Raw genomic sequence first — 25,025 nt, forward strand, 5'->3', positions numbered from 1 at the left:
GGGGGGACATTTGCCGGACCGTAAGAGTTGGGGCAATATGGGTATCAAACTTTATGGTTTTTTATACCGAACATGAAATTTGACATTTCGGCAGTAGTGGCCACAATCCGGAGTGGCCGGAGGCCCCGGGGATGTTCCGATGGGGGGACATTTGCCGGACCGTAAGAGTTGGGGCAATATGGGTATCAAACTTTATGGTTTTTGATACCGGACATGAAATTTAACATTTCTGCAGTAGTGGCCACAATCCGGAGTGGCCGGAGGCCCCGCGGATGTTCCGATGTGGGGACATTTGCTAGACCGTAAGAGTAGGGGCAATATGGGTATCAAACTTTATGGTTTTTTATACCGGACATGAAATTTGACATTTCGGCAGTAGTGGCCACAATCCGGAGTGGCCGGAGGCCCCGGGGATGTTCCGATGGGGGGACATTTGCCGAACCATAAGAGTTGGGGCAATATGGGTATCAAACTTTATGGTTTTTGATACTGGATATGAAATTTGACATTTCGGCAGTAGTGGCCACAATCCGGAGTGGCCGGAGGCCCCGCGGATGTTCCGATGTGGGGACATTTGCTGGACCGTAAGAGTTGGGGCAATATGGGTATCAAACTTTATGGTTTTTTATACCGGACATGAAATTTGACATTTCGGCAGTAGTGGCCACAATCCGGAGTGGCCGGAGGCCCCGGGGATGTTCCGATGGGGGGACATTTGCCGAACCATAAGAGTTGGGGCAATATGGGTATCAAACTTTATGGTTTTTGATACTGGATATGAAATTTGACATTTCGGCAGTAGTGGCCACAATCCGGAGTGGCCGGAGGCCCCGGGGATGTTCCGATGGGGGGACATTTGCCGGACCGTAAGAGTTGGGGCAATATGGGTATCAAACTTTATGGTTTTTAATACTGGATATGAAATTTGACATTTCGGCAGTAGTGGCCACAATCCGGAGTGGCCGGAGGCCCCGGGGATGTTCCGATGGGGGGACATTTGCCGAACCATAAGAGTTGGGGCAATATGGGTATCAAACTTTATGGTTTTTGATACTGGATATGAAATTTGACATTTCGGCAGTAGTGGCCACAATCCGGAGTGGCCGGAGGCCCCGGGGATGTTCCGATGTGGGGACATTTGCTGGACCGTAAGAGTTGGGGCAATATGGGTATCAAACTTTATGGTTTTTTATACCGGACATGAAATTTGACATTTCGGCAGTAGTGGCCACAATCCGGAGTGGCCGGAGGCCCCGGGGATGTTCCGATGGGGGGACATTTGCCGAACCATAAGAGTTGGGGCAATATGGGTATCAAACTTTATGGTTTTTGATACTGGATATGAAATTTGAAATTTCGGCAGTAGTGGCCACAATCTGGAGTGGCCGGAGGCCCCGAGGATGTTCCGATGGGGGGACATTTGTCGGACCGTAAGAGTTGGGGCAATATGGGTATCAAACTTTATGGTTTTTGATACTGGACATGAAATTTAACATTTCTGCAGTAGTGGCCACAATCCGGAGTGGCCGGAGGCCCCGCGGATGTTCCGATGTGGGGACATTTGCTGGACCGTAAGAGTAGGGGCAATATGGGTATCAAACTTTATGGTTTTTGATACTGGATATGAAATTTGACATTTCGGTAGTAGTGGCCACAATCCGGAGTGGCCGGAGGCCCCGCGGATGTTCCGATGGGGGAACATTTGCCGAACCATAAGAGTTGGGGCAATATGGGTATCAAACTTTAGGGTTTTTGATACTGGATATGAAATTTGACATTTCGGCAGTAGTGGCCACAATCCGGAGTGGCCGGAGGCACCGCGGATGTTCCGATGGGGGGACATTTGCCGGACCGTAAGAGTTGGGGCAATATGGGTATCAAACTTTATGGTTTTTGATACTGGACATGAAATTTAACATTTCTGCAGTAGTGGCCACAATCCGGAGTGGCCGGAGGCCCCGCGGATGTTCCGATGGGGGGACATTTGCCGAACCATAAGAGTTGGGGCAATATGGGTAACAAACTTTAGGGATTTTGATACTGGATATGAAATTTGACATTTCGGCAGTAGTGGCCACAATCCGGAGTGGCCGGAGGCCCCGCGGATGTTCCGATGGGGGGACATTTGCCGAACCATAAGAGTAGGGGCAATATGGGTATCAAACTTTAGGGTTTTTGATACTGGATATGAAATTTGACATTTCGGCAGTAGTGGCCACAATCCGGAGTGGCCGGAGGCCCCCGGAGGTTCCGCTGGATGGACATTTGCTGGGACCGTGTTGATGAAAGAGTTGGAACAATATGGGTATCAAACTTTATGGTTTTTGATACCGGACATGAAATTTGACATTTCGGCAGTAGTGGCCACAATCCGGAGTGGCCGGAGGCCCCGGGGATGTTCCGATGGGGGGACATTTGCCGAACCATAAGAGTTGGGGCAATATGGGTATCAAACTTTATGGTTTTTGATACTGGATATGAAATTTGACATTTCGGCAGTAGTGGCCACAACCCGGAGTGGCCGGAGGCCCCGCGGATGTTCCGATGGGGGGACATTTGTCAGACCGTAAGAGTTGGGGCAATATGGGTATCAAACTTTAGGGTTTTTGATACTGGATATGAAATTTGACATTTCGGCAGTAGTGGCCACAATCCGGAGTGGCCGGAGGCACCGCGGATGTTCCGATGGGGGGACATTTGCCGGACCGTAAGAGTTGGGGCAATATGGGTATCAAACTTTATGGTTTTTGATACTGGACATGAAATTTAACATTTCTGCAGTAGTGGCCACAATCCGGAGTGGCCGGAGGCCCCGCGGATGTTCCGATGGGGGGACATTTGCCGAACCATAAGAGTTGGGGCAATATGGGTAACAAACTTTAGGGATTTTGATACTGGATATGAAATTTGACATTTCGGCAGTAGTGGCCACAATCCGGAGTGGCCGGAGGCCCCGCGGATGTTCCGATGGGGGGACATTTGCCGAACCATAAGAGTAGGGGCAATATGGGTATCAAACTTTAGGGTTTTTGATACTGGATATGAAATTTGACATTTCGGCAGTAGTGGCCACAATCCGGAGTGGCCGGAGGCCCCGCGGATGTTCCGATGGGGGGACATTTGCTGGACCGTAAGAGTTGGAACAATATGGGTATCAAACTTTATGGTTTTTGATACCGGACATGAAATTTGACATTTCGGCAGTAGTGGCCACAATCCGGAGTGGCCGGAGGCCCCGGGGATGTTCCGATGGGGGGACATTTGCCGAACCATAAGAGTTGGGGCAATATGGGTATCAAACTTTATGGTTTTTGATACTGGATATGAAATTTGACATTTCGGCAGTAGTGGCCACAACCCGGAGTGGCCGGAGGCCCCGCGGATGTTCCGATGGGGGGACATTTGTCAGACCGTAAGAGTTGGGGCAATATGGGTATCAAACTTTATGGTTTTTGATACTGGATATGAAATTTGACATTTCGGCAGTACACTCAAACCCCGTTGGTTTGACACCAACTGCCGTCAAACGAACGGGGTCATTTTTTAGTTTGACACCCTTCTTACACGGAGTTCACACACACTACTAAACGTTTGTTTTGATAGTGTGCGTGAGCGCCGTGTAAAAAGTGACAGTTCGTCACTTTTTAGTTTGACTTTGACCAACCAACGGGGTACAAACTAAAAAAGTGTCAAACGAAAAAGTGACCAACCACCGGGGGTTGAGTGTAGTGGTCACAATCCGGAGTGGCCGGAGGCCCCGCGGATGTTCCGATGGGGGGACATTTGCCGGACCATAAGAGTTGGGGCAATATGGGTATCAAACTTTATGGTTTTTGATACTGGATATGAAATTTGACATTTCGGCAGTAGTGGCCACAATCCGGAGTGGCCGGAGGCCCCGCGGATGTTCCGATGGCCGATGGGGGGACATTTGCCGGACCGTAAGAGTTGGGGCAATATGGGTATCAAACATTATGGTTTTTGATACTGAATATGAAATTTGACTTTTCGGCAGTAGTGGCCATAAACCGGAGTGGCTGCAGGCCAGGAGATGTTCCGATGGGGGGGGGGGTGGACATTTGCCGAACCATAAGAGTAGGGGCAATATGGGTATCAAACTTTATGATTTTTGATACTGGATATGAAATTTGACATTTCAACAGCAGTGGCCACAATCCGAAGTGGCCGGAGGCCCCGGGGATGTTCCGATGGGGGGACATTTGCCGAACCATAAGAGTAGGGGCAATATGGGTATCAAACTTTATGGTAATTATGAATCTAGTGAATCTTGGGAAATTTGGACCAGACAATGTAATCGAAAATTTCAACAACCATCTTGCAAAGTTCTTTGTCATACTGGTCATGTGTAACATAACCACCTTTACCTTTTTTTTGTGGCTTCTAGGCCCCTGAACAACTACTCAAAATTTGTTAGCGATTGGTTGTGTTCACACTTTGGGCATTGCATTTCAATTTTGTATGGGAACTAGTATGGAAAAACTTTCTTTTTTACGTTTCATTCTTATCTTTTACATTTTTTTTCAAGCCAACACAATAACGCTAAAAATGAGAAAATTCGCTAAAACTTTCCCCAACAAAGTATTGTGCTATCTTGCTTCTATCAAAAGATACAGCGTCCTCAAAACTGGTCTAAAACGTGTTTTTTGCTCGGAAATCACGTTTTAGACCAGTTATGAGCACGCTGTATCTTTTGATAGAAGCAAGATAGCACAATACTTTCTTAAGGAAAGTTTTAGAGAATTTTCTCAATTTTAACGATATAGTGTTGGTTTACAAAATTTAGTGGAAGATAAAAATAATAAAAATCAAAACGTAAAAAGAAGGTTTTTCCCTACTAATTTTTATACAAAATTGAAATACAATGCGCAAAGTGAGGACGCAACCAATCGCTCCTAAATTAAAGGGAGTTGTATTGAGGCCCAAAAGGCATAAAAAAACCTTGTACTGGTTTGATTTGATCATTTTTTAAATTTTCCAAGTCACGACGAGCCAGTCTAATGACCACCTCATGTTTATCGAACCGCGGTGGTCGAAACTGTAAAGGCGCAGATTCAGTATGCCAAAGGTCTAGTCGGTTGAAAATTTTATTAAGTAGGAAGAAGAGGAGATTTTTTTTCATCTATCAGGACCCTTGTTGATCGAAGAATTCCTATCGATGACGAGACAAAAAAACACAGTTTTAAAAAATCAAAAAAGGTTTTCTAATGTATTGCTTTGCAAGTGTCATAACTTTGGTTGCAATAATTCCTCTCCTAGTCTCGCCCTTTCTTTACCTCAGTGATGTGTGATTGCTTTTATTTGGTGAACGTTCAAACGTTTCGTTTTGCATTTTCTGTTCAGTGTAGTGTAATGTGTATAGTTATCGAAGTATGTTTCTAAAAATATATATACTTTTTTATTTGTTGTTTTCCAATAATATGAAAGCGTCATAATTCTGTCTTTTTTTATTTTTGAGTATTCATTATTCTGCGCAGAAGACAATTCGCATTGAATTTGGTGTGAGTGAGTGTTTGTGTAGTGTTGTGAGTTTAAACGTGTGCGGTGTGGAAATTTCGGGTGTGCCTTAATTAGCGGGAAACTTCAAATCAAGAAAAAGGTGTCAAGGAAAAGCTGCCTATATGAGATCATGTCGTTCGATCCAAGCTACACCACACACAATGTAACTTTCGACAACGGATTGAGCTTATTTATGTTGGTTCCCACGGTGAATATTATTACGATCGCTGATTTGCGATACTTTTTAAAGTTTTGCTTATGTACTCGCTGTTGCAGTTTTTGTTGGATCCTGTATTGGGTTGCTCAGCGCGGCTTGGTATAACTTTGCGATTTTGTTTTCTTCTGCTCCCATATCAGCTCACAGATTTGTTGCTTAGTTTGTTTATGTCGATTAACATTTAGTATTTTGTGGTATTAATTTATTTTTCTTTATTTAACATACACGATGTGTTTTTTTTTTTTTTGCTGATAGGTTATTCTCTACTTTTGTATTAAAATTGATCAAAACCGCAAAATTCAAAATTCGATGGGATAATTTTCATAGTTTCTTCACCAACTCCTACTGCTTGATTCTCTCTCTTGGCTCGCGAACGACAATTTGTCGTTTGTCCTGGCCACAAAAGCTCTGATTTTTTCATTAACTTTGTTTTAGATTTGTGTCATGTAATGTATTTGTGTAGTAAGATTGCTTCAAGACCAGGGGATTGTTCTCTATCTCGTATCGCTTGCTTTTGCGTTCAGTTTTGCTTGGTCCACGCGACTGATTTCTCCTTCCTCTTGTGCTTTTTTTTTATTTTAAGTAAATGTATATTTCTAATGTTTTGCTTCAACATTGATCACCCTAACGCACACTAAATACAGCTGTCAACAACGGTGTTCCACTCTCTTGCGCTCTGAAATACCCATTTTCGAGCGCGAGAGGAACACCTTCAAAATACACACACGATAACAACAACTGTGCTCTTGCACACAAGAATGGCGTCGATTTTCATAAAGTGAAACGATCCGCCAGAGAAAGAAAATAATAGTTTGTCCTAAGCGAAAAATATTGCAGCTTTCGTTACACGGTTTGGCAATCGGAGCAGGCCACCCTTTTGAAAATCAAAGTTCACTAAGTTCTCACTCACAATTTTATGCTTCCTCTCTCTCTCTGCGACAGAAACGCTATCTTTTGACGTCTCTCGTTGATCTCGCTCATCTCTCGCGGAGAGCGCGTGCAGCGAAAAAGCACGAAACCGGCATTCTGTCGGAGAGAGAATTTGTCAACCGTCGACTGATTGTTCTCAGAGCAGATTGACACTATTTTGACGTCTCAACAGAGTTTGCATTTTAGTGTTTTGCCTTGTCTAAATAGCAGTTAGTGTGTTTTTGATTTCTCTCAATTGCGTGTTTTTTTTGTTGTTTATTCCTTTCAAGATTTTAAAATGTATTGGTACTCATAAAGATCACATTTCATTGCCGTCAAGCGTGCGCGCGGCTGATTTACGCACGCGTAGCTCTTGGCGTAATATGCTTACTTTTGTTTGTTTGCTTTGCTTTGCGTTAGTTAAACTTCTGTTTTCACTCGATATTACTTACTTTTTTTTACTTGCCTATGGAAGAACGTTGGTTTTTAAACATCGCGCTAATTCAGAATATATAACTCTTTGTTTTTTTTTTTTTGTTTGCTCTCTAAAGTGATTTCTTTTTTTGATTATTATACTCGCTTAATGAAAGGGATATGTTTAATTTAGCTTCACTTGTCATCCTCCTAAGTGTGTAACAATGCATTGTAATGATATTACGATAAGGTGTGAACAATTACTATTTGGTTACGTAACATAAGAGAGTAAAACGGTGGATATTGTCATAATACAGAGGGCCGCAGTCAATACTTGAAGTTAAAAATACACTAACTACTATATAATCGATATAAAACTGCAAATATACATCAACTAACTGTTCAAACGTCAAAATAAATCTATCGGTATAGTAAAGGGAATGTCGGGAAAAAAATTCTTCATGCTTGATTTTGTATGCAACATTTTCGGTGCTTTTGACCTCTGCAATACTACAAACGCTAGAGTTCGAACAGTAGAAAGTATGGTTACAAACAGAAAAATAAAAAGTTAATACGCTTCTGTTACCAAAATCCTACAAACCGGTATGTTAGAATGATTTCAGAACAACAAAAAATCTGGAAAAGCCTGAGGAAATCGATCGCGATTTCCGCTGGACAAACAAGACCTAATTTGGCAGAGCGCAAACTGCAATTCAAGTTTAATCCTAAGGTACACGTGAACGTAAAAGCAATCGATACCGAGAATAGGGTGAGGGGGGAAAACAACACAATCTGACTTTTTTAGGACTTGATGAGATCACGAGATACGCATTACACACGGTTCAAGTAGCTTTCAGGCAGTTTAGCTATCGGGTCTAACCTCAGTTGCATAGCAAAAAAGTTTCACTCAAATTTGATCAAATGATAATCAACTGAGGAAATTCTAATTTACGATAAGTTGTGTGTATTTTACACAAAATTTCTTTAAAATTACACAACTTAGACACACTTAAGAGTAAACGAAATTTACACTCAAAAATCAGTTTACTCAAAACATGTGGATTTTTTACCTAGAATAAGAAGAAGAATTTTACTTCTTAGTCTGGTTCTGTTTCGTTGAAATATGAGGGATTTGATTATCAATTGCCTGATATCAAATTATTATTGGAACCAATGTGATAGAATGATAGATGTACCAAACATTATAAAACTTTTGTTAAAATAAAACAAAACAGAATACGACTACGATCTTTTGATGAAAAACGCATATTACAACATTTTGAGTATTTGTTACCTTGATTAACGGATATTTCTACAAATAAAATGATTTTGGAAGAAAAATAACGTGCAATTTACATAAAACCGACCTTAGCACGAGCTTCTAATTATTGTCAATTTTTAAATATTCAATTTGTATTTATTTTTGATGGATGATGTGACAAAAAACACAACCAAAATACATTTAAAATCAAGCGAAAATATTAAGCATGCACAACTTCCGATCCACCACTCCCGAATCACACCACGGTTACGGCTATTTTCCGATGGGTCTAAAATAAGTAAAAATGCTCAAATTAAAACTTCAACTTATAAAAACAACCTAGCGGAGAGATTAATCCTAGCGAATACTGTCTCGTTCTCGTGTTACTGTTACGCTGCCGCTTGTCGTAAAATTAAAAACGTTACACTAAAATGATATGCACTACTTCACAGTGGACAACTAAAATCCCAAGATTGCTACCAAAACTAAACTTAAAAACCTAATTAAGATATTCGTTCGTTTAACTCAAACTAGGCAGTCTTGTGTACACAATTATTTTGCTCTTGCAGTTTTAAGTAGCTTATTTCGACGCCGCCAGGTGTTTATTTTTGTCATGCTGCTGCGAACCAACCCCGAAGAGTTAGTTGCTCTTTTTTTGGGGGAGAAGAAGCGTTGTCTTTATCACTTACACAATTATCACACAGAGTTTTGTCTGTTGGCCGCCGCCTATTTTCAGCAGTGCGCCTCGGGAAACTGAAATCTGGAAGGGTGGTGGTGGCGGGTTTCCCAAGTTGGAAGGTGGTTGGGGAGGGAAAAGATGAAATCAAAATTTGTGTGAAACATCAAATCATAACGCGCGCCTTAAGAAATCTCGCAACGAGGGGAGGGGTGCTTAGAAGAAGATATGCAAATCAGAACGTGAGTGAGTTAGTATCTCTCGTGCGCTTTTACGGTAGATGCACCCAAGTTAGAACCACGTCCTAATCAACCGGCCAGATTTACTGCGCTAGAGACCAACAGCGGAAAGTTTACCCTTAACAACTAGGGGTAGTAATAAATTGACAGGTTCTAACTTAGAGATGAAGCAGAGAAGGATGAGGATGAGGTGTGATTTGGTGTGAGAGCTTAGAGGGCGCCCCCTATAAAGCCGTATCCGTGCACGTGCGATTGATTTTCCTTTAACCCCGAGATAAGCGGTTAGGTTGAGGAGCCTCGCCGTCGTTTTATTACGGGTTAAAACGTCTTTCTGGTAATGAAATTTGTCACGTTCCCTTCCGCATGGTGACGTTAATGTGATGGATTCGATTTTGAATGAATCACTTTTGCTAATAATCTAGAATTTTTCCTGAAGATTTTTCAATTTGAAGCCAAAAATGTCAACTTTTTTAAAATTATTTCAAGTTTTGGTGCATATTTTCATCCAGGGAAAAAATCTTTTTTTCTAATTATTATATATGTACTTGTCTAAGTGGTTTCTTGAAACACTAAATTTTATTTTATTTTTTGTTGCTTTCAGCTCATCAGCACATTGACATTGATGAAAAGCTTTCAAAAAATTGCTTCACTTTAGTCCAGCAACTTTATTTATCAAATTATTATCCTGCAATGTTGAATAATTCAATTTTTTCAATTCCGTTGTGAAATTATTTTTTTTCCTGTCGTCAAGTTCTACCTTTCAGCACTGAAATGGGTGAAATTGTATCGAAAAGTTATACTTTTCAATATTGTTTTGATGTTATCGGTAAATTGACTAAACACATGGACAATTTACTTGAAATTCCATTCAAATTGTGTTTTTTGTAATTGCAAAACAAATTGTGATTTTTGTAATTGCAAAACAAATTGTATAGAACTCGCTGCAAAACTTGATTTTTTCAGCATTCGTCGTTTTTATTCAATTCGATAAACCTCGTTGGATAAATGTAAGACTCGTTTTACTATTTTGATGCACATGGCTTAATGATTTTAAATAAATAATTTAAATTCTTATAAAAATGCTTGTCAGTCTGGCCACTCAAATCCCATTTTTGAATTCCCGACCTTTTCAAACCTCAAAAAATAGTAACTTCTCACATAAAAAATAATTGCGAAAATAGATAAGCAAATGAATGGCAAAAAGTTAAAAATAGCTAAATTTAAAATTGAATCATTATTTTTTTAAGAAGACAGCCTAATTTAAAAAAATCAGTGACAGTTGAAGTGATCAACTGTCATTGCCTAATGAATATTCATAATTTCAAATCACTGGGGAGTTTTTTTAAAGTAGTTTATGCAACAAGTTGCAAAAAGAAAGAAAAATCAGCACGAGTCGCACGATAAATACGACGAGTGCTGAAAAAATCATGTTTTGAAACGAGTTGCTCACAATATTTTTTGCACTTCCGAAAAACGCTTTTTGAATGAAATTTTATGTCAAACATCCATGTGTTAAGAAAATTCACCGTTCAAAAAGTTTTAACATTTCAACATATTTATAATATGAAAATAATCTCGCCAATTTCTAAAAATATGACTTATTTTTCAAATTTAGGTTTTGTTGCACATTTGAAGATGGTCTTTAATGAAAAAAAAAATATAGGCGTGATATTTAAATCCATTTTCAACAAATTTGGTAATTTTTAAATAGTAGTTAATGCAACAAGTTGCAAAAAGAGGATTTTTCAGCACGAGTCGTACATTTATCCAACGAGGTTAACCGAGTTGAATAAATACGAAGAGTGCTGAAAAAATCAAGTTTTGCAACGAGTTCCATACAACATTTTTTGCAATTCCAAAAAACACACACTGAGTGAAATTTTAAGTCAAATTTTAATGTAGTTGTCAATAAATCGTTTGAATCAAAAAAAAAGTGGAAAAGTATTACTTTTCGAAACAAGTGCTGGAAAGTTCAACTTTTCAGCACCCATTTGAGTGCTGAAAAGTAGAACTTTTCAGCATTTATTTTGAAAAGTGTTGCTATTCTATTCTGTTATTTTTGGAACTGAAAAGTAGGCTATTTCGTCATTCAAGAATGACAGGAAAAGTAAGTAGTTTCACGACGGAATTGCAAAAAAAAAATTGCGATTTTTTGTTGTTGTTTTATTTAAAAATAAATTATTTAAAACTGATGAGACTTTGAAAAGTTGTGCAGACGGCCTTACTGAAAAACATATTTAAGATATCTTTTTTTTGTAATTTGTACTAAGAATATCAGAATATCAATTATTTGATGGAATTGTTTGGAAAGTTTCGTTCTCTTCATTTTTTTAATTCGATTTTTTTGTATGACTCGTCAGCACTAGAAGCATCAAATTAGAGTATTTTTTACAATTTTAAGATCTGTCATAAATCAACAAAATCATCAAACTGTGACCGGATATGATTTTAAAATTATGCAAATTTCTAATTTTCCAAACCACATTGAAATGTTTCAAAATTCTAGATGTCCCATGGGACGCAAAATATTCCTACACTTAATGGTTCAAAAACGATCGAAAATAACCTATAAATAGTGAATTATTACTCCGCAAACCGCTCGGGATCCCGTTCAACCAGTCACAGTCGTCGTCCTATTATTAGTTTTTGGGGAGGACGACTACCTCTCAAAACCATGTGTCGCTCATCGTGCCGCCGCGGTCGTGAAAATCTATAATAACTCATGAATGATTTAAATGCCAAGTGACTTTGGTCAATCATACTCAGCCCCGCACACACACACAGAAACTAGGGGGAAACGATGATGGATGTAAAGAAATTTCCCGACACATTTCAAGGCGATCCGATCTTGGACCAGACAAATGTTACGCTGATGAGATTTTTTTTCTGTTGCGATTTTTGACGTGTGATCTATCCCAACCCGCGCGACGACGACAGCGAGGAATGCGTTAGTTTAAACAAAAAATGATTAGTGTTAGTGTAAGGCGTAGTGGATCGTTAGTTAGTTTTTTGTTTTGGTTTTGTACAGATATGAAAAGAAATAAAAAGAAAAACACAAAGAAAAGAAAGTTGCTGTTGAATATTTTATTCACAATTTTAGGGGGAAATAATCCGGAAGTCTGTTTGCTCGCGGTAAATCATAAGTAGTAAGAGGGCACTTAAGCTAAACATAGATAAATTAAATATAAGCGGTTAATTGTCAGATCAAGTATTAAGTGTGTGTTTGCTTGATGCTTGTACAGCTAGGCACGCGCGTTCGAGAAGCCGGATGAATGTCGCTGTTGGATTGATTTGAAATGCGCTAATCGATCCAACTGGCGCGATCTAGATAAAATGGCAATATGCTGACCGGTTTAATGAAAATGCAGGCACTTAACTGTATAAAATATGTAATGTACACGTGGAAGGAAAAAAACGAACGCAAGACAGTAAAATACCACCATCCATCACATGAGAGCTAAAACTAAGCGCATAGTGGGTAATCCCGTTTGTTTCTGACTCTTTGCATCGTACGTTGTACCAATTTTACTACATGCTAGTGAAATACTGAGATAATTAGATGCTCGCTTCTTAACGAAAACACTTCAAATGGAACTCAACTCTTTGGCTTGCGAAGTAAAATCAAAAGGGGGTTAAAATTTACAAAACGATCAATATGCATATATCCAAGATGTTTGGAGAAAAAAAAAAACAGAACAATACATAAAAAAATCAATGCGAATATTAAAGATCTATTGTACTCTACTTAAAGATAGAAGGGCAGTGAGAGCGAGAGGGAGAACTTAACGAAACGACTACAAAACCGTACATAATAATTAAGTGGCAGAACGAACAGACCAACAAATACCATTTGGGAATCTGCAGCAAGCAAAAGATCAAACTACACCTCTCTCTCTCCGTCTCTCACCCGCCCTTGCTACCCCGCTATGCATGTTCATTTTCGAGCTATTCATCATATCATCATCATGTTGAGCGCGCGCCGCCGTCTACTAAACCAACTACTTGCAGCGATCTTGTTACATATCTGTCCGTACAGTCGTCGCCTTTCTTTGCCGGCTTGGGAGGCTGTACAGAGTTTGGTAGCTACTTGAAGATTACGGGCGCGCGATCTTATTTTTGCTTCATTTAAAGTAATATAATTTAAGCTATTTTTTGGAATGGACAAGAGAGCGTTCTTTTTTTCTTTTTGTACAAACAAATACATTACATTAAAAGAGAGAGGGAGGGGTTAAATTATTGCTACTAATACGAAACCTATTTAGTTGGTGGTGGTTAAAAACTCATATTTGCTCTGACTTCGGAAGCTTAGTGGGTTTTGGAGTATCGATTTCACACACGCACGCAGCAGCGCCTAGTACCACTCTGCCCTAGTAATATATAGTATGAGTAATGCGCGCCAACGAGTAACTACTCTTTACAAACAAATCGTTAGTGTCTAAGCGGTTAAAATGAACAGAGAAACGAAGTGAATCGTCACAATTCATGGTTACATGGTTACACATAATACACGGGGGAATCCGCGCGGTCGGAAAGAAAGAGTTTTGTGTTCGTGTGTAATCTAAATGCTGAGATGTACCTAAACTATGTCTCACTTGGCGCAAGGTGTTATTTGCCGTATGTCCCACACACACAGGAAAGTAAAAAAACAATCAAACTATCTTCGCACTATTCTTCGAGTTGCGTTTAAGGTAGAGAAAGCTCTAAGAACGTTTTACACTCTAGAGAGCGAGAGACGACAGGGTGGCGCGTTGTTGATGGGGCAATTAGGTAGAAAATTATACATACATTCCCATGCCGTACATCGAGCCCCAGTCGACGTTCTGGAAGCCGGACATGTCGACGTTGGCCAGGCTGTAGCCCTGGTAGGGATTACCCGCGGCAGCGGCGGCGGTCATACCGGCCGGCATTAGCTGGGCGTGGTGGTGAGCGGCCGTTCCCGGCGCGGGTTGCTGGGGCGCTCCCTGGTTTTGGGCAGGTTGAGCGGATGCTGCTGCGGCCGCGGCTGCCGCCGCCGCTGACTGCATCGATGCGGCATGCTGCTGGTGCTGTTGGCTGACCGCTGCGACGTTGGAGAGTGAGTTGGCAGCTGCCGCCGAAGCGTGCATGTTCGCGGCGTGGGTCGCTGCGGCCGACGGCATTGGATATGGCGAGTACCTGTGCAGGGAAGACGACCGTGTTTTAGTTGATGATTTAAGAATCATTTATAAAATAAAGCCGTTTCTCGATCGGTTCTCGACAAATTTAGAAATGATCAATTTCAAAAAAGGTCTGATAAATATAATTTTGCATCATACTTGACAGCCCAAACGTCAACGTGCCTTTCGATCAACAAATATATAGGAAAAACTTTGTATATAGCAGAGTAAATTTTGACATTTAACGCATCATTTAACGCCGTGCCTTCCAACCAGCGGTGATATACGAAGGACTTCTTAAATACACCAAATAATTAGGATTCCAAACGCCTAGTGCGATTACAAACGCTTAGTGGTGGTAGTCGCGGTCTTACTGCTCATTATTAAACATGCACCGAAAACATCACTACTGATGAAATAAATGAAAAGAACAAAAGAAACACAAAAACAACCACGCGGCATCGTTGCTTGCACTGAAAGCTACCTATGTGGTTGGTACTTTCCTGTCCCTGCCGGTCCGTATGGCCACCGAGCACACGCCAGTTGTTTGTGAAGTCCGCTATGACTATCGCAATTTAGACGTTCCCAGCATGTTAGAGCTCCTGCAAAGCATTGATTGGGAGAACACACTTGACAAGGATAATCTCGACGAGGCCGTACAGACCTTTACCAACATTCTTAGCTACGCCATCGACAGGCACGTACCGAAGAAACCTGTTACGAACGCTCGTGTTCCATGGCAAACTAGCGGGCTTAGGAGAGTCAAAGCTGCAAAGAGGTCGGCACTGAAAAAATTCTCCAAACATCGGACGTTACCTTTGCACAACTCTTACGTGCGACTCAACAGCTGCTACAAAAGGATGAGTAGACAGTGTCATGCCGATCACAAAGTACGTACCCAGAAGAAACTCAAGTCCAACCCGAAAGGATTTTGGAAGTACATCAACGAGCAGCGGAAAGAAATCGGGTTACCGTCATCTATGTTCCTAGGAGACGAAACAGCATCGAATACGGAGGAGATCTGCCAGCTGTTCGCCGAGAAATTTTCGAGCGTGTTTACGCTAGAGGACCTGCAACCAGAACAAGTCACCGCCGCCGCCAGCAACGTCCCAACAAACGGTCTGGGTCTAAACAGCATTAGAATCGATCGCTCCAAGATTCTGGAAGCCGTAGCCAAGCTCAAGATATCCAACACGACAGGCACGGACGGAGTTCCATCGATTGTCCTGAAAAAATGCATCGACGGGCTCCTGGAGCCTCTCTATCTCCTCTTCAATCTATCCCTCTCTATTGGATCATTCCCGAAGCTCTGGAAGCACGCCTTCATGTTTCCGGTACACAAGAAAGGTGATAAACGGAACGTGGACAACTATCGTGGAATATCAGCACTGTGCGCCGTCTCGAAACTTTTCGAGCTAGCGGTCATGGCTCCAGTTTTCTTCTTCTGCAAAAACCTGATCAGCGAGGACCAGCACGGGTTTATGCCATCGCGGTCAACAACGACGAATCTACTCATGTTTACAACGTTCGTGACCGACAGCTTCACCGCCAGATCGCAAACCGACGCGGTGTACACCGACCTGTCAGCAGCGTTCGACAAGCTGAATCACGCTATTGCGATCGCAAAACTGGAAAGGATGGGAATCGGCGGGACTCTCCTCAGTTGGTTCCAGTCCTATCTGGCCGACCGGAAAATCAACGTCAAGATTGGAGACTGCTTGTCGGCTGCCTTGATGGCCTTTTCAGGTATCGCACAGGAAGTCATCTCGGACCACTCGTCTTCCTTCTATACTACAACGACTGCAACCACTCCTCTCTGGACCGCGTCTGTCCTACGCAGACGACATGAAGATCTACTGTAAAGTGAATAATGCAGCCGACGCTCAAGCCCTCCAACAGGATCTGAACATCTTCGCGGACTGGTGTGAAACAAATCGAATGGTCGTCAACCCCACCAAGTGCTCTGTCATCACCTTCTCCAAGAAACGCAACCCAATCAAGTTTGACTACCAGATCTGCGGCACATTAATTCCCGGGAGAACTGTGTCAAGGACCTCGGCGTGCTTCTTGACACGGAACTCACATACAAGCAGCACATATCATTCATGATTTCCAAAGCCTCGCGACAGCTCGGCTTCATCTTCCGTGCAGCAAAAGGTTTTACAGATGTCTACTGTTTGAAGGCTCTGTACTGCGCTTTGGTCCGTTCAACGCTGGAGTATTGTTCTGCCGTATGGAGCCCCTACTACGAAAACAGTGCGGTGCGGATTGAGAGTGTGCAGCGAAGATTTATCCGGTTCGCGTTCCGTCGACTCCCCTGGCGGGATCCATTTCATCTGCCTAGTTACGAAAGCCGCTGTAAACTGATCAACCTTGACACCTTAGCAGTGCGTAGAAATGTCAGTCGTGCACTCGTAATCTCCGACGCTCTGACTTCTAGATTGCAGTGCCCAGCCATTCTTCGAGGACTAGACATTATGGCCCCGCTTCGAACGCTTCGTAACACTCCGTTCTTGCGTGTTCCTGTTCGCCGGACGAACTATGCTATGCATAGCGCGTTGACGGGACTACACAGAGCATTTAATTTTGTAGCTTCTTTGTTCGATTTTAATCTGTCCCGTGACGTCATCAAAAATAAGTTTTTATTGTTTTTTAGGCGATAATTTGTGTACATGTACTTAGTTTTAAGCACACCATTTGGGCATGTGGTGCCTGTTGGTGTTAAACAAATAAACAATAAACACCTAAACAAAAATGAGCCAAACCAATGCACTAAGGCAATGGTTCAGATCGCAAGATTAACCCTCTACAACCCAACCCCGCCTTTAAACGGGCTTCGATTTAAAAAAATAATTTTTCAAGCAATTTTTGATCTTTAAAAAGCATTGAAAAGAAGAACCCTTAAAATTTTAGAAAATTGATGGGTTGGAAGTTTTACTTGTTTTATGTGACTTTGCCAATGTTTTTAAAAATGTCGTTTTTTAGGGGTCATCTTTGCTGTGTTTTTTTACTAACATTTCCTATATTTTAAGTAAAAAGAAGCATACAGTAATTTTTCTAGTGTCCCAGACTATGCCTCTACGCATTTATTTACCATTTCACAACCGAAAGTGTGAAAAACAAGCAAAAAATTCAAAAAGTGGATATAAAAACATGAAAAAATTAGATAGGCAAAATGTAATGATAGGAGGTGATAGAATAGGCCAAAATACTACCAAAAACAAACATAAATTAAACAAGATAAATGCAAATTAAAATAATAAAAAAGAAAAACATAAAACAAGAGAAGTAAAGTTTTTCGTAGAACAAAACTGCTGAACTGCTGAACAAGGGAAAAATAAAAATTTTCGAAAAAAAAATTTGGGCAGTAGAGGGTTAAGTGGAATATTGGTTTTCCGAAAAATTGTGCCGTTCGGGAGCTTCGGTGTCTCAAAAGATTTGTTGCAAATGGGAAGGGGAAACTTTTGGCTAGGTTGAAAATCAGGGTGGTTTACGATTGGGTGTTTTTGAAAAATTTGAGAATTTTTCTTTTTTTAAAAAGTTGTTTGGCTTGTCAATCCAAGCCACCTTGCCCAAGATAAAAAAAATTTACGCCAATCTACGTCTTCCACGACCAAATTTAGAAAATTGGTCTGAGAAAACGTTTGAAAATCGGTTTTTTGAACGCAGCACTTCGGGATAAGTTATCGCGAAAGATGATTTCTGGGAAACTTTTAGTGCTCTGAAAACAAACATTTTAGTCAATTTGACTTAAGACGCAAGTTACAGTCGTTTTAAGAAAAAAATTATACTTCCTTACTTTAATATATTTTAAATAAAACTTCATATACTCAAAACTTGATAGGGTTGATGATCTGACATTAATTTTTTGGACTCATTGGATAGGTTTTTTGATTACGCATCCAACGATAGGTCACATGATTGATCCGTTTCCATCGAAATACCTAGATCCGTCTCCAAAAGAGTGTATAAACAACACTTAAGTGCTCACAACTCTAGTTTATCAGATCTTCGAAGTTTTGTGCTCATTTGAAAGGTCTTTCAATTGTCTAACTAACGACGTGAGTGTTCCAGTGTTAAAGTGTGCGAACCACTTACCTGAAGCTGTGCAGCGTCGGGGGATATGTGGTGAACATTTTTCCGATGCCATTCTGCATTTGCATGGCAGCGTGAGCAGCGGCCGCGTGGGCGGCCTGAGCTTGAGCCTGAACCATCAGCGGGTTCGCGAGCTGACTCACGAGCGGAGTCGCGCCGGTGGCGGCTTGGGCCGCTCCCACCAGGCGGGCTGCGGTCGGTGCCGCGATCGGCAGGCCCAGGTTGCCCAGTATGATGCGCTTCTGGAGCAGCTGCTGGGCGGTCGGCGTCACCGCTTCCTTCGGCTGGGCCTTCTTGCACTCGACCTTCTTGTTCTTGATCGTGTGGAAGTGAATCTCGCACACGCGATCCACGACGTCCTCGTGCTCGAACGTCACGAACCCGAAGCCACGGTGGCGCTTCGTCTGCTGGTCCATCAGCATCACCGTCTCCTCGACCTTGCCAAACTGGCTGAAGTACTGCTTCACCTCCTCGGCCGACGTGTCCTGCGAAACGCCCCCCACGAAGATCTTCTTGGTCTTGTTCGATTGCGTCTTGGGGCGATTCTTGGGCGTCGCGTGCTTCGGGTCGATCTTCTTACCGTCCAGCGTGTGGATTGGCACTTTGAGAACTTTGTCTACGCTATTTGGTTCCTGGAATGTGATGAATCCAAAGCCTCTGCTTCGCTGTAACAGGAAAAATGGGAAATTTAGTAAAAAAAACCAACCCTAATTCAACAAACAATTCAGCTTACCTGCGTGATGGGATCCTTCATGATCAGCACGTCCGTCACCTTGCCAAACATGCCAAAGTACTCGCTCAGCTTCTCCGACGACGTCTGCCAGCTGAGTCCACCCACGAACAGTTTGCCCGGCGCCGGATCGCTGGTGCTGTTCGGCGTCGACCGACCCGACGAGCTTCCTCCACCGTTGATGGAGCCGGCCTTGGTGTTGGTGGCGGCATTGCTAACCAGCGACGCCAGCTGACCGTTGGCTTGCAGTTGCTGTTCCTGTTGAATTTGTTGCTGCTGCTGTTGTTGCTGTTGCTGCTGCTGCTGTATCTGTTGTTGATCTCTGTACAAGTGAAAAAGTTGAAGAAATAATAGTAAATAATTGCGAACATCACCCGTTAGCCGCCGACGCCCTTACCTGGTCTGTTGCACGACGACTGCGGCCGCGGTGGCCTGCGGGTTGAGGAGGCTCGCCGTTTTGATTGGCACCAGGGCATTGTGTAGGTCATGCTCGAGCAAACCTGATGTGTCCAAGGCTCCGGCGCTATAAAAAAAAACAAGCAAAGAAAGCGAAATTAGTTACAGATCGCCAAAACTTACAACACTACTGTGCTGCTGTTGGACGCCGTGGGACGTAGCAATTCTTAATGGACGTTTGTGTGCTAATCTTTCGTTTCAGGTTATCCCACTGGTCGTGATCATTGGAGTGGCCGTGACTGGTCTCAGCGGTTACTGCGTGTACGCCGGACTGACCCGTCCAGATGTTAGGTGGGTGGATCGCGACAAATCTTTATTTAGAGTTGCGAAATAGAACCTGCACGATTGATTTATGCAACAACTTTGCTCTGTTTCTACTCGACAGCTTGAACAAAAAAGTCTTCGAGTGGGACACCATGGACGTCATGAACCCGAAGCAATTGAAGGTAAGTCATGCTTTAATTTGATTAACACTAAATTAGCAAATCCAACGAAATTTTCGCTGCCAAAAACAAGAACGTAATCCCTTCCCGGCTAATCCTTTCTGCTAAATTTTCTCATCAATCAAGTCGACGGGGCCAAGCCCCGAACAAAAACCAGCAACTATAAAGCCTTAAGGAAAGGATGTCCTTAATTGCGAGCACAATGAGCTTCTTCCTGAATGTGAGTTGTACTCGTAACTCTCGTCCGCCCCCATTTCGTCTACAACAATTACAAATTTCTGCCGTCGATTCACACCACCAGAATCGCTGGCCAGAACCCCGGGTGTGAGCAACAAGCAACAATTCCCAAGCCCCCCAAGGTTGCATGTCTGGGCCCAATCATAAGCGTGGCATAAATCGAGAATGTCCGTGGCCGTCGATCTCGAAAGGGGGGTGCCCCTAAACAAAAAATAAATAAAACACTGTTGCTTTCCGCGCGAGGTCACCGCGCCCATCGCGGGGGGGGGCCCTGACTAATTCGGGGCTGGTTGATGGCGTGACGTAAGGCGCCACAGCCGAAATTGGTTCGCAAACCAGGCCAAGTCGTGGAAAATTTTACTCATGTATTTATCATTCCATGGTGACGGGTTAAAGGAGTAAATTTGGCTGAAAATAATTTATTTGCAAACAGAAAAGTTGAGGAGTTTTTGAATTAAGAAAAATAAATCACGGAGTACAAAAAGAAGGCTAATAAACTTAAAATATTTAAAATACTTAGAATTTACTTGCTACAAAAATGCTAGATTTTGGGAAAAACTACATTTATTTCATTGAAGTATTTTGATCCCCTTTTTTGACTTAATCTTTGGTATGGTATGTACTTTTGGTCATGCCAAAAGGTTCATAACATTGTCGGCATTGTTCTGTGTAGATTGTTATTGTATAGATCCAACACCAAACTCTTCGAACCCCGCTTAAACTTAAATAGTAGTTTTTGCAATTCCGTCTTGAAACTTCCAACTTTTCCTGTCATTCTCGCGTGACGAAACAGCCTACTTTTATCTACTAAAAATAACAGAATCGAATAGAAACACATTTCAAAACAAATGCTTAAAAGTTCTACTTTTCAGCACTGAAATGGATGCTGAAAAGTTGAACTTTTCAGCACTAGTTTTGAAAAGTAATACTGAGTGAAATTTTATGTAAAATTTTCATTTATTTTGTCAATAAATCGCTTAAATCAAAAAAATGTTGAAAAGTGGTACTTTTCAAAACAAGTACTCAAAGTGTTGCAATTCGATTCTGTTATATTTGGTACAGAAAAGTAAGCTATTTCGTCGTTCAAGAATGACAGGAAAAGTAAGTAGTATCACGACGGAATTGCAAAAAAAAATTTTCAAGTTCTGGCAGTTGAAGTAAATGAGGTGAACTTTTTTTTCATGTTTATCAGATTTATTTGAAATTAGATTAAAGGATCAAACTCTTAAACTATTGGAATCAATAGAAATCATAATTAGGGACCATCCATAAACCACGTAGACACTTTTTTGAAATCTCAGACCCCCGCTCCTCCCCCCCAATTTGCATACAAAACAAATATTTTTTGTATTCTATGAATTATTTCATTACTTATGTTTTAAAACATTGAACGCCCGTCTACGTAACGATTAAAAATTCTAAATCATCAAATCACGTAGTCGAAATGAACAAAATTCATAGCAAGTCGACACCATAAAATCAATAGAATAAGATTTTTTCTTTACCCCACGAAAAAGAATCAAACAAGTCCTCCGCCACCGTCCATAGAGGACAACGAAGTCGTGCCAGACCCAAACTGGGTTGTACTAAATTCGGGGACCACCGCCGTGCCAGCGCTGTAAATCGACCTGTTTCTCGGGTTCTAATCGCTCTGAATGGGTGTTCGGGGCGGTTCGATCTAAATTCTCGACCTCCCTTCCCCCCTGCGACGATGATGAGTCCCGCGTTACAATGCCAGGATCATTGAATAACGACGAAATACATCACAGCGGATGGGCTCCGATACCGGGCGGCTTCGTCGACGACGACCGGGGAATTTTCCCATTGTCTACGCGCCGAAGCGACACTCACCACTACCAATTCCGAGAGGGTTCGTTGTGAGTGTGTGTGCACGACGAGTGTGCGCTCCGAATCTGCTCCTTTCGAGTATCGATTTTCATCCGCCGTAGACAGGGGCCCCGTGTAGAAACACAACCCCCTCGACCTATTCCGAGCCGGGAATAGGGGTTGAAAACGGGTTTCCCCTTGTCCCCTTGTTCTGTTCTGTGTACTTTCTATCTCGATTACGGCCGCCGCAAGGGAACGCCATGAATGGGTCTTATCGATCCGCGATGATTTACCCCTGTAGTAGGGTGACCAGCATGGCACGTCGTACGCCCGAGGGTCGCAGGACTCACAATGGTCCGCCGCCGAAGACGGTGTCCTGAAGGTCGTACGGCGCATGCTCTCGTGCGCGTCGTTGTGTGCGTGCCGAGGACACTCTTTCGGCACACACTTTTGTACGCGTGTTGTCATGACACCACCGGGAAATCGGCCGGATAAAGGGAACCATCCCTAGTCGGTTCAGTAGACTCGAAGTGTGCATACGTCGTTCGCTCCTCACTCTCAGGGAGCGCTTGCCTTTCTAATGGAGCTGTGTGCCTGGATGCAGCAGCCAAGATCTGCCGGACTCCCACGGAACTGTCAGCGCGCCGCCGAGATCTGGAGCCTAGATCCGCGGACCGTTGCTGCGGTTCCAGTGGGGATCCGTGCCCGATCCGGACCGACGGACCAGTGTGCGGCCGTGTGCACAGTGATATCCCAAAAGTAAAATCGATTCCAGTCACGCCCTAGGTGACCAAAAAGTGTGCCATTTTCTTTGCTACTTCCCGTGAAAAGGAAGGGGGCTGCGGTAGTGTGGTGAACTGCGTTCAGATTTTGTGAATCTGGAAGCTCCGGACGAGCCCCGGCGGTCGAGTGTTTCCCTTTTGCTAGAAAACGATTATATTGTCCTGTCACAGCAGTACTTTTCCTTAGCTTACTGTTGTTTCGGGACATTTACATTGATTCTAGCCGTCACAGCGGAAAATTCCTCGAGACACAGGCCTACTAAGCAATCCTTTCAGAAATCAATACCGAAAGCCAAGGATTACCGTGGAGTACCGATTACGCTGCTCCGGAACCGTGGATTTAGCCGGAGTAAACTTGGAAAGGACCAAGAACTTTATCTCAAAGTCAAGTAGCGGTGATTGATCCAAGATGGCGGCGTCCGGCGATGAGAAAATTCTACCCTCCCTCGCGCCTCCTTCGTCTTCCCATTTTGCCGAGGGGACAGAAAAAAATACGGAAAGTGCGAAAAATCCCACGACGATTCAAGGAATTGCCAATGTGGGCCAAATTCCTACGTAGACCCGTCCGAGGTCATTACCAGCGCGCGCCTTCCAAGAAGTCCGCCATCGCCCCCGTCACGGAATATCGATTTTGCGGTGCCCAAATTTATCCCCAGAACGCCATTTTGAGAGCTTCGGAGTCGAAACCGCTCGGAACGTCCAGCGCACGAAATCCGTCGGATCGATGACCCCCGAGGATTCCACGGTGTAATTTATGAAATATCTCCAGAAGAAGACAGAACATGGTTCCCACAATCAATTATCGATTCTCGACAAGGAGTGGCCTGGTTGGCTCGAGGGGCACGCGGCGCAGGGAAAAAATAAATTTGCTAATTAAATTTAAATTTCCCATCTTAAACACTAGCACATTCATGCCATACACACTCACACAGATACTGTCTCCGGGGCGCTTTAATGGAACCCTCGTCTAATAGCCGTTTTTAATCGCCCTTCCACCCCGTACCAGCTCCGGCCAGGCCCCTCGTGCGGAACTTGCTCACGTCATTACGTGCGTTTGTATTGGTGGTACACCAACGACACATACAATGTTCGAACTACCCCCCGACGATAGGGATTAAATATAAAATTTCCGTCCCGAAAAAAGAGGGACAAATCCCTTCCTTGCATGCAACTTGCCAAAAAAAAATCCTCCATGTCTGCGACCTTTCGTGGACATGCGCATCCCTTACAAGCACGAAATCCCGGTTTTGCACTCACGTGACTGCGTCCACGTCGTGCCATCTTCACAAAACTCAGTATGGTCAAGCAGCAAGATTGCAAGCCTGCTACGGAAGCAATCGCTGGAGCTTTTGACATGCGCAGTGGCAACATCGCTCCCAATGCTCGAACCCTTCAAAGCTTTCGCTAGCCGCTGCTAGATGGCGCTCCGTGACTGATAAGAAAGCTTTCGACTCCTGGCGGCCACTAGCGGAAACGGTCGACCTGTTATCCGGAAAAAGCCCCAACCTGGTTCCTTTTGGAGTACCCGCGACGACACCCATTTGAAGGGGGGATTATGCGGGATGATTCAACATCGAAGGGGGAAAAACACACACAAAAAAGAAGATTTTCTATAGACGGAAAATCCAAGAGGGAATGACAGAAAGGAAGCACATTAGCACAGGACGAGCAAGCAACAAAAAAGAACGCTTCCGGATTTTGTCTTCGCTTCTCATTTGCTGTTAGGCGAACAACCAACCACTTTCGTTGACGTATCCTGCCTCTGTGCGAAGACAAGGATACTCATCAACTCCCACACCCCGGCGTGATGAGAGCTCGACCCACGGTTTAATCCCTGCCGCTTCGCTGCGAATCCTGGGGCCACGCGCTTCTCGTCTAATTAACACAATTTTTATGATGATCTGGGTAGATTTGGATGCTTACTTTTTGCTTCTTCTTCGGACAGTCCTGTTGCTTTAAAGACCTCACTCGAAAAATAATAAGAAGCACGTGATTTATGAGCTTTTCGCTCATAAATCGGTTTGTGAGCATAAATCTGGGCCCCCGTTTTATGATTGTTTGTTTTGTGTGTGTGGCGTAGTTTGATC

General features: G+C 42.9%; 2 protein-coding genes across 4 annotated transcripts in view; one reads left to right on the forward strand and one right to left on the reverse strand.

Annotated features, from left to right (window-relative positions):
- LOC119769472 overlaps positions 1-25,025 on the forward strand; it is a 65,664-nt gene that overhangs the window by 23,416 nt on the left and 17,223 nt on the right. For both annotated transcript variants that reach the window (XM_038262041.1, XM_038262042.1), the window contains 2 exons: positions 19,852-19,940; positions 20,035-20,095. In XM_038262041.1, the coding sequence (XP_038117969.1) occupies positions 19,852-19,940; positions 20,035-20,095 (150 nt within the window). The remainder of the gene's footprint in view (positions 1-19,851; positions 19,941-20,034; positions 20,096-25,025) is intronic.
- Positions 5,469-25,025, reverse strand: part of LOC6039378 (RNA-binding protein Musashi homolog Rbp6) — a 92,133-nt gene continuing 72,576 nt past the window's right edge. For both annotated transcript variants that reach the window (XM_038262038.1, XM_038262039.1), the window contains 5 exons: positions 19,591-19,716; positions 19,197-19,515; positions 18,467-19,128; positions 14,019-14,387; positions 5,469-9,078 (listed from right to left, as the gene is read on the reverse strand). In XM_038262038.1, coding sequence (XP_038117966.1) covers positions 9,051-9,078; positions 14,019-14,387; positions 18,467-19,128; positions 19,197-19,515; positions 19,591-19,716 — 1,504 coding nt within the window. In that variant the 3' untranslated portion in view covers positions 5,469-9,050. The remainder of the gene's footprint in view (positions 9,079-14,018; positions 14,388-18,466; positions 19,129-19,196; positions 19,516-19,590; positions 19,717-25,025) is intronic.

This window comes from Culex quinquefasciatus, chromosome 3 (genome assembly GCF_015732765.1).
Source record: "Culex quinquefasciatus strain JHB chromosome 3, VPISU_Cqui_1.0_pri_paternal, whole genome shotgun sequence".
Taxonomy (NCBI): domain Eukaryota; kingdom Metazoa; phylum Arthropoda; class Insecta; order Diptera; family Culicidae; genus Culex; species Culex quinquefasciatus.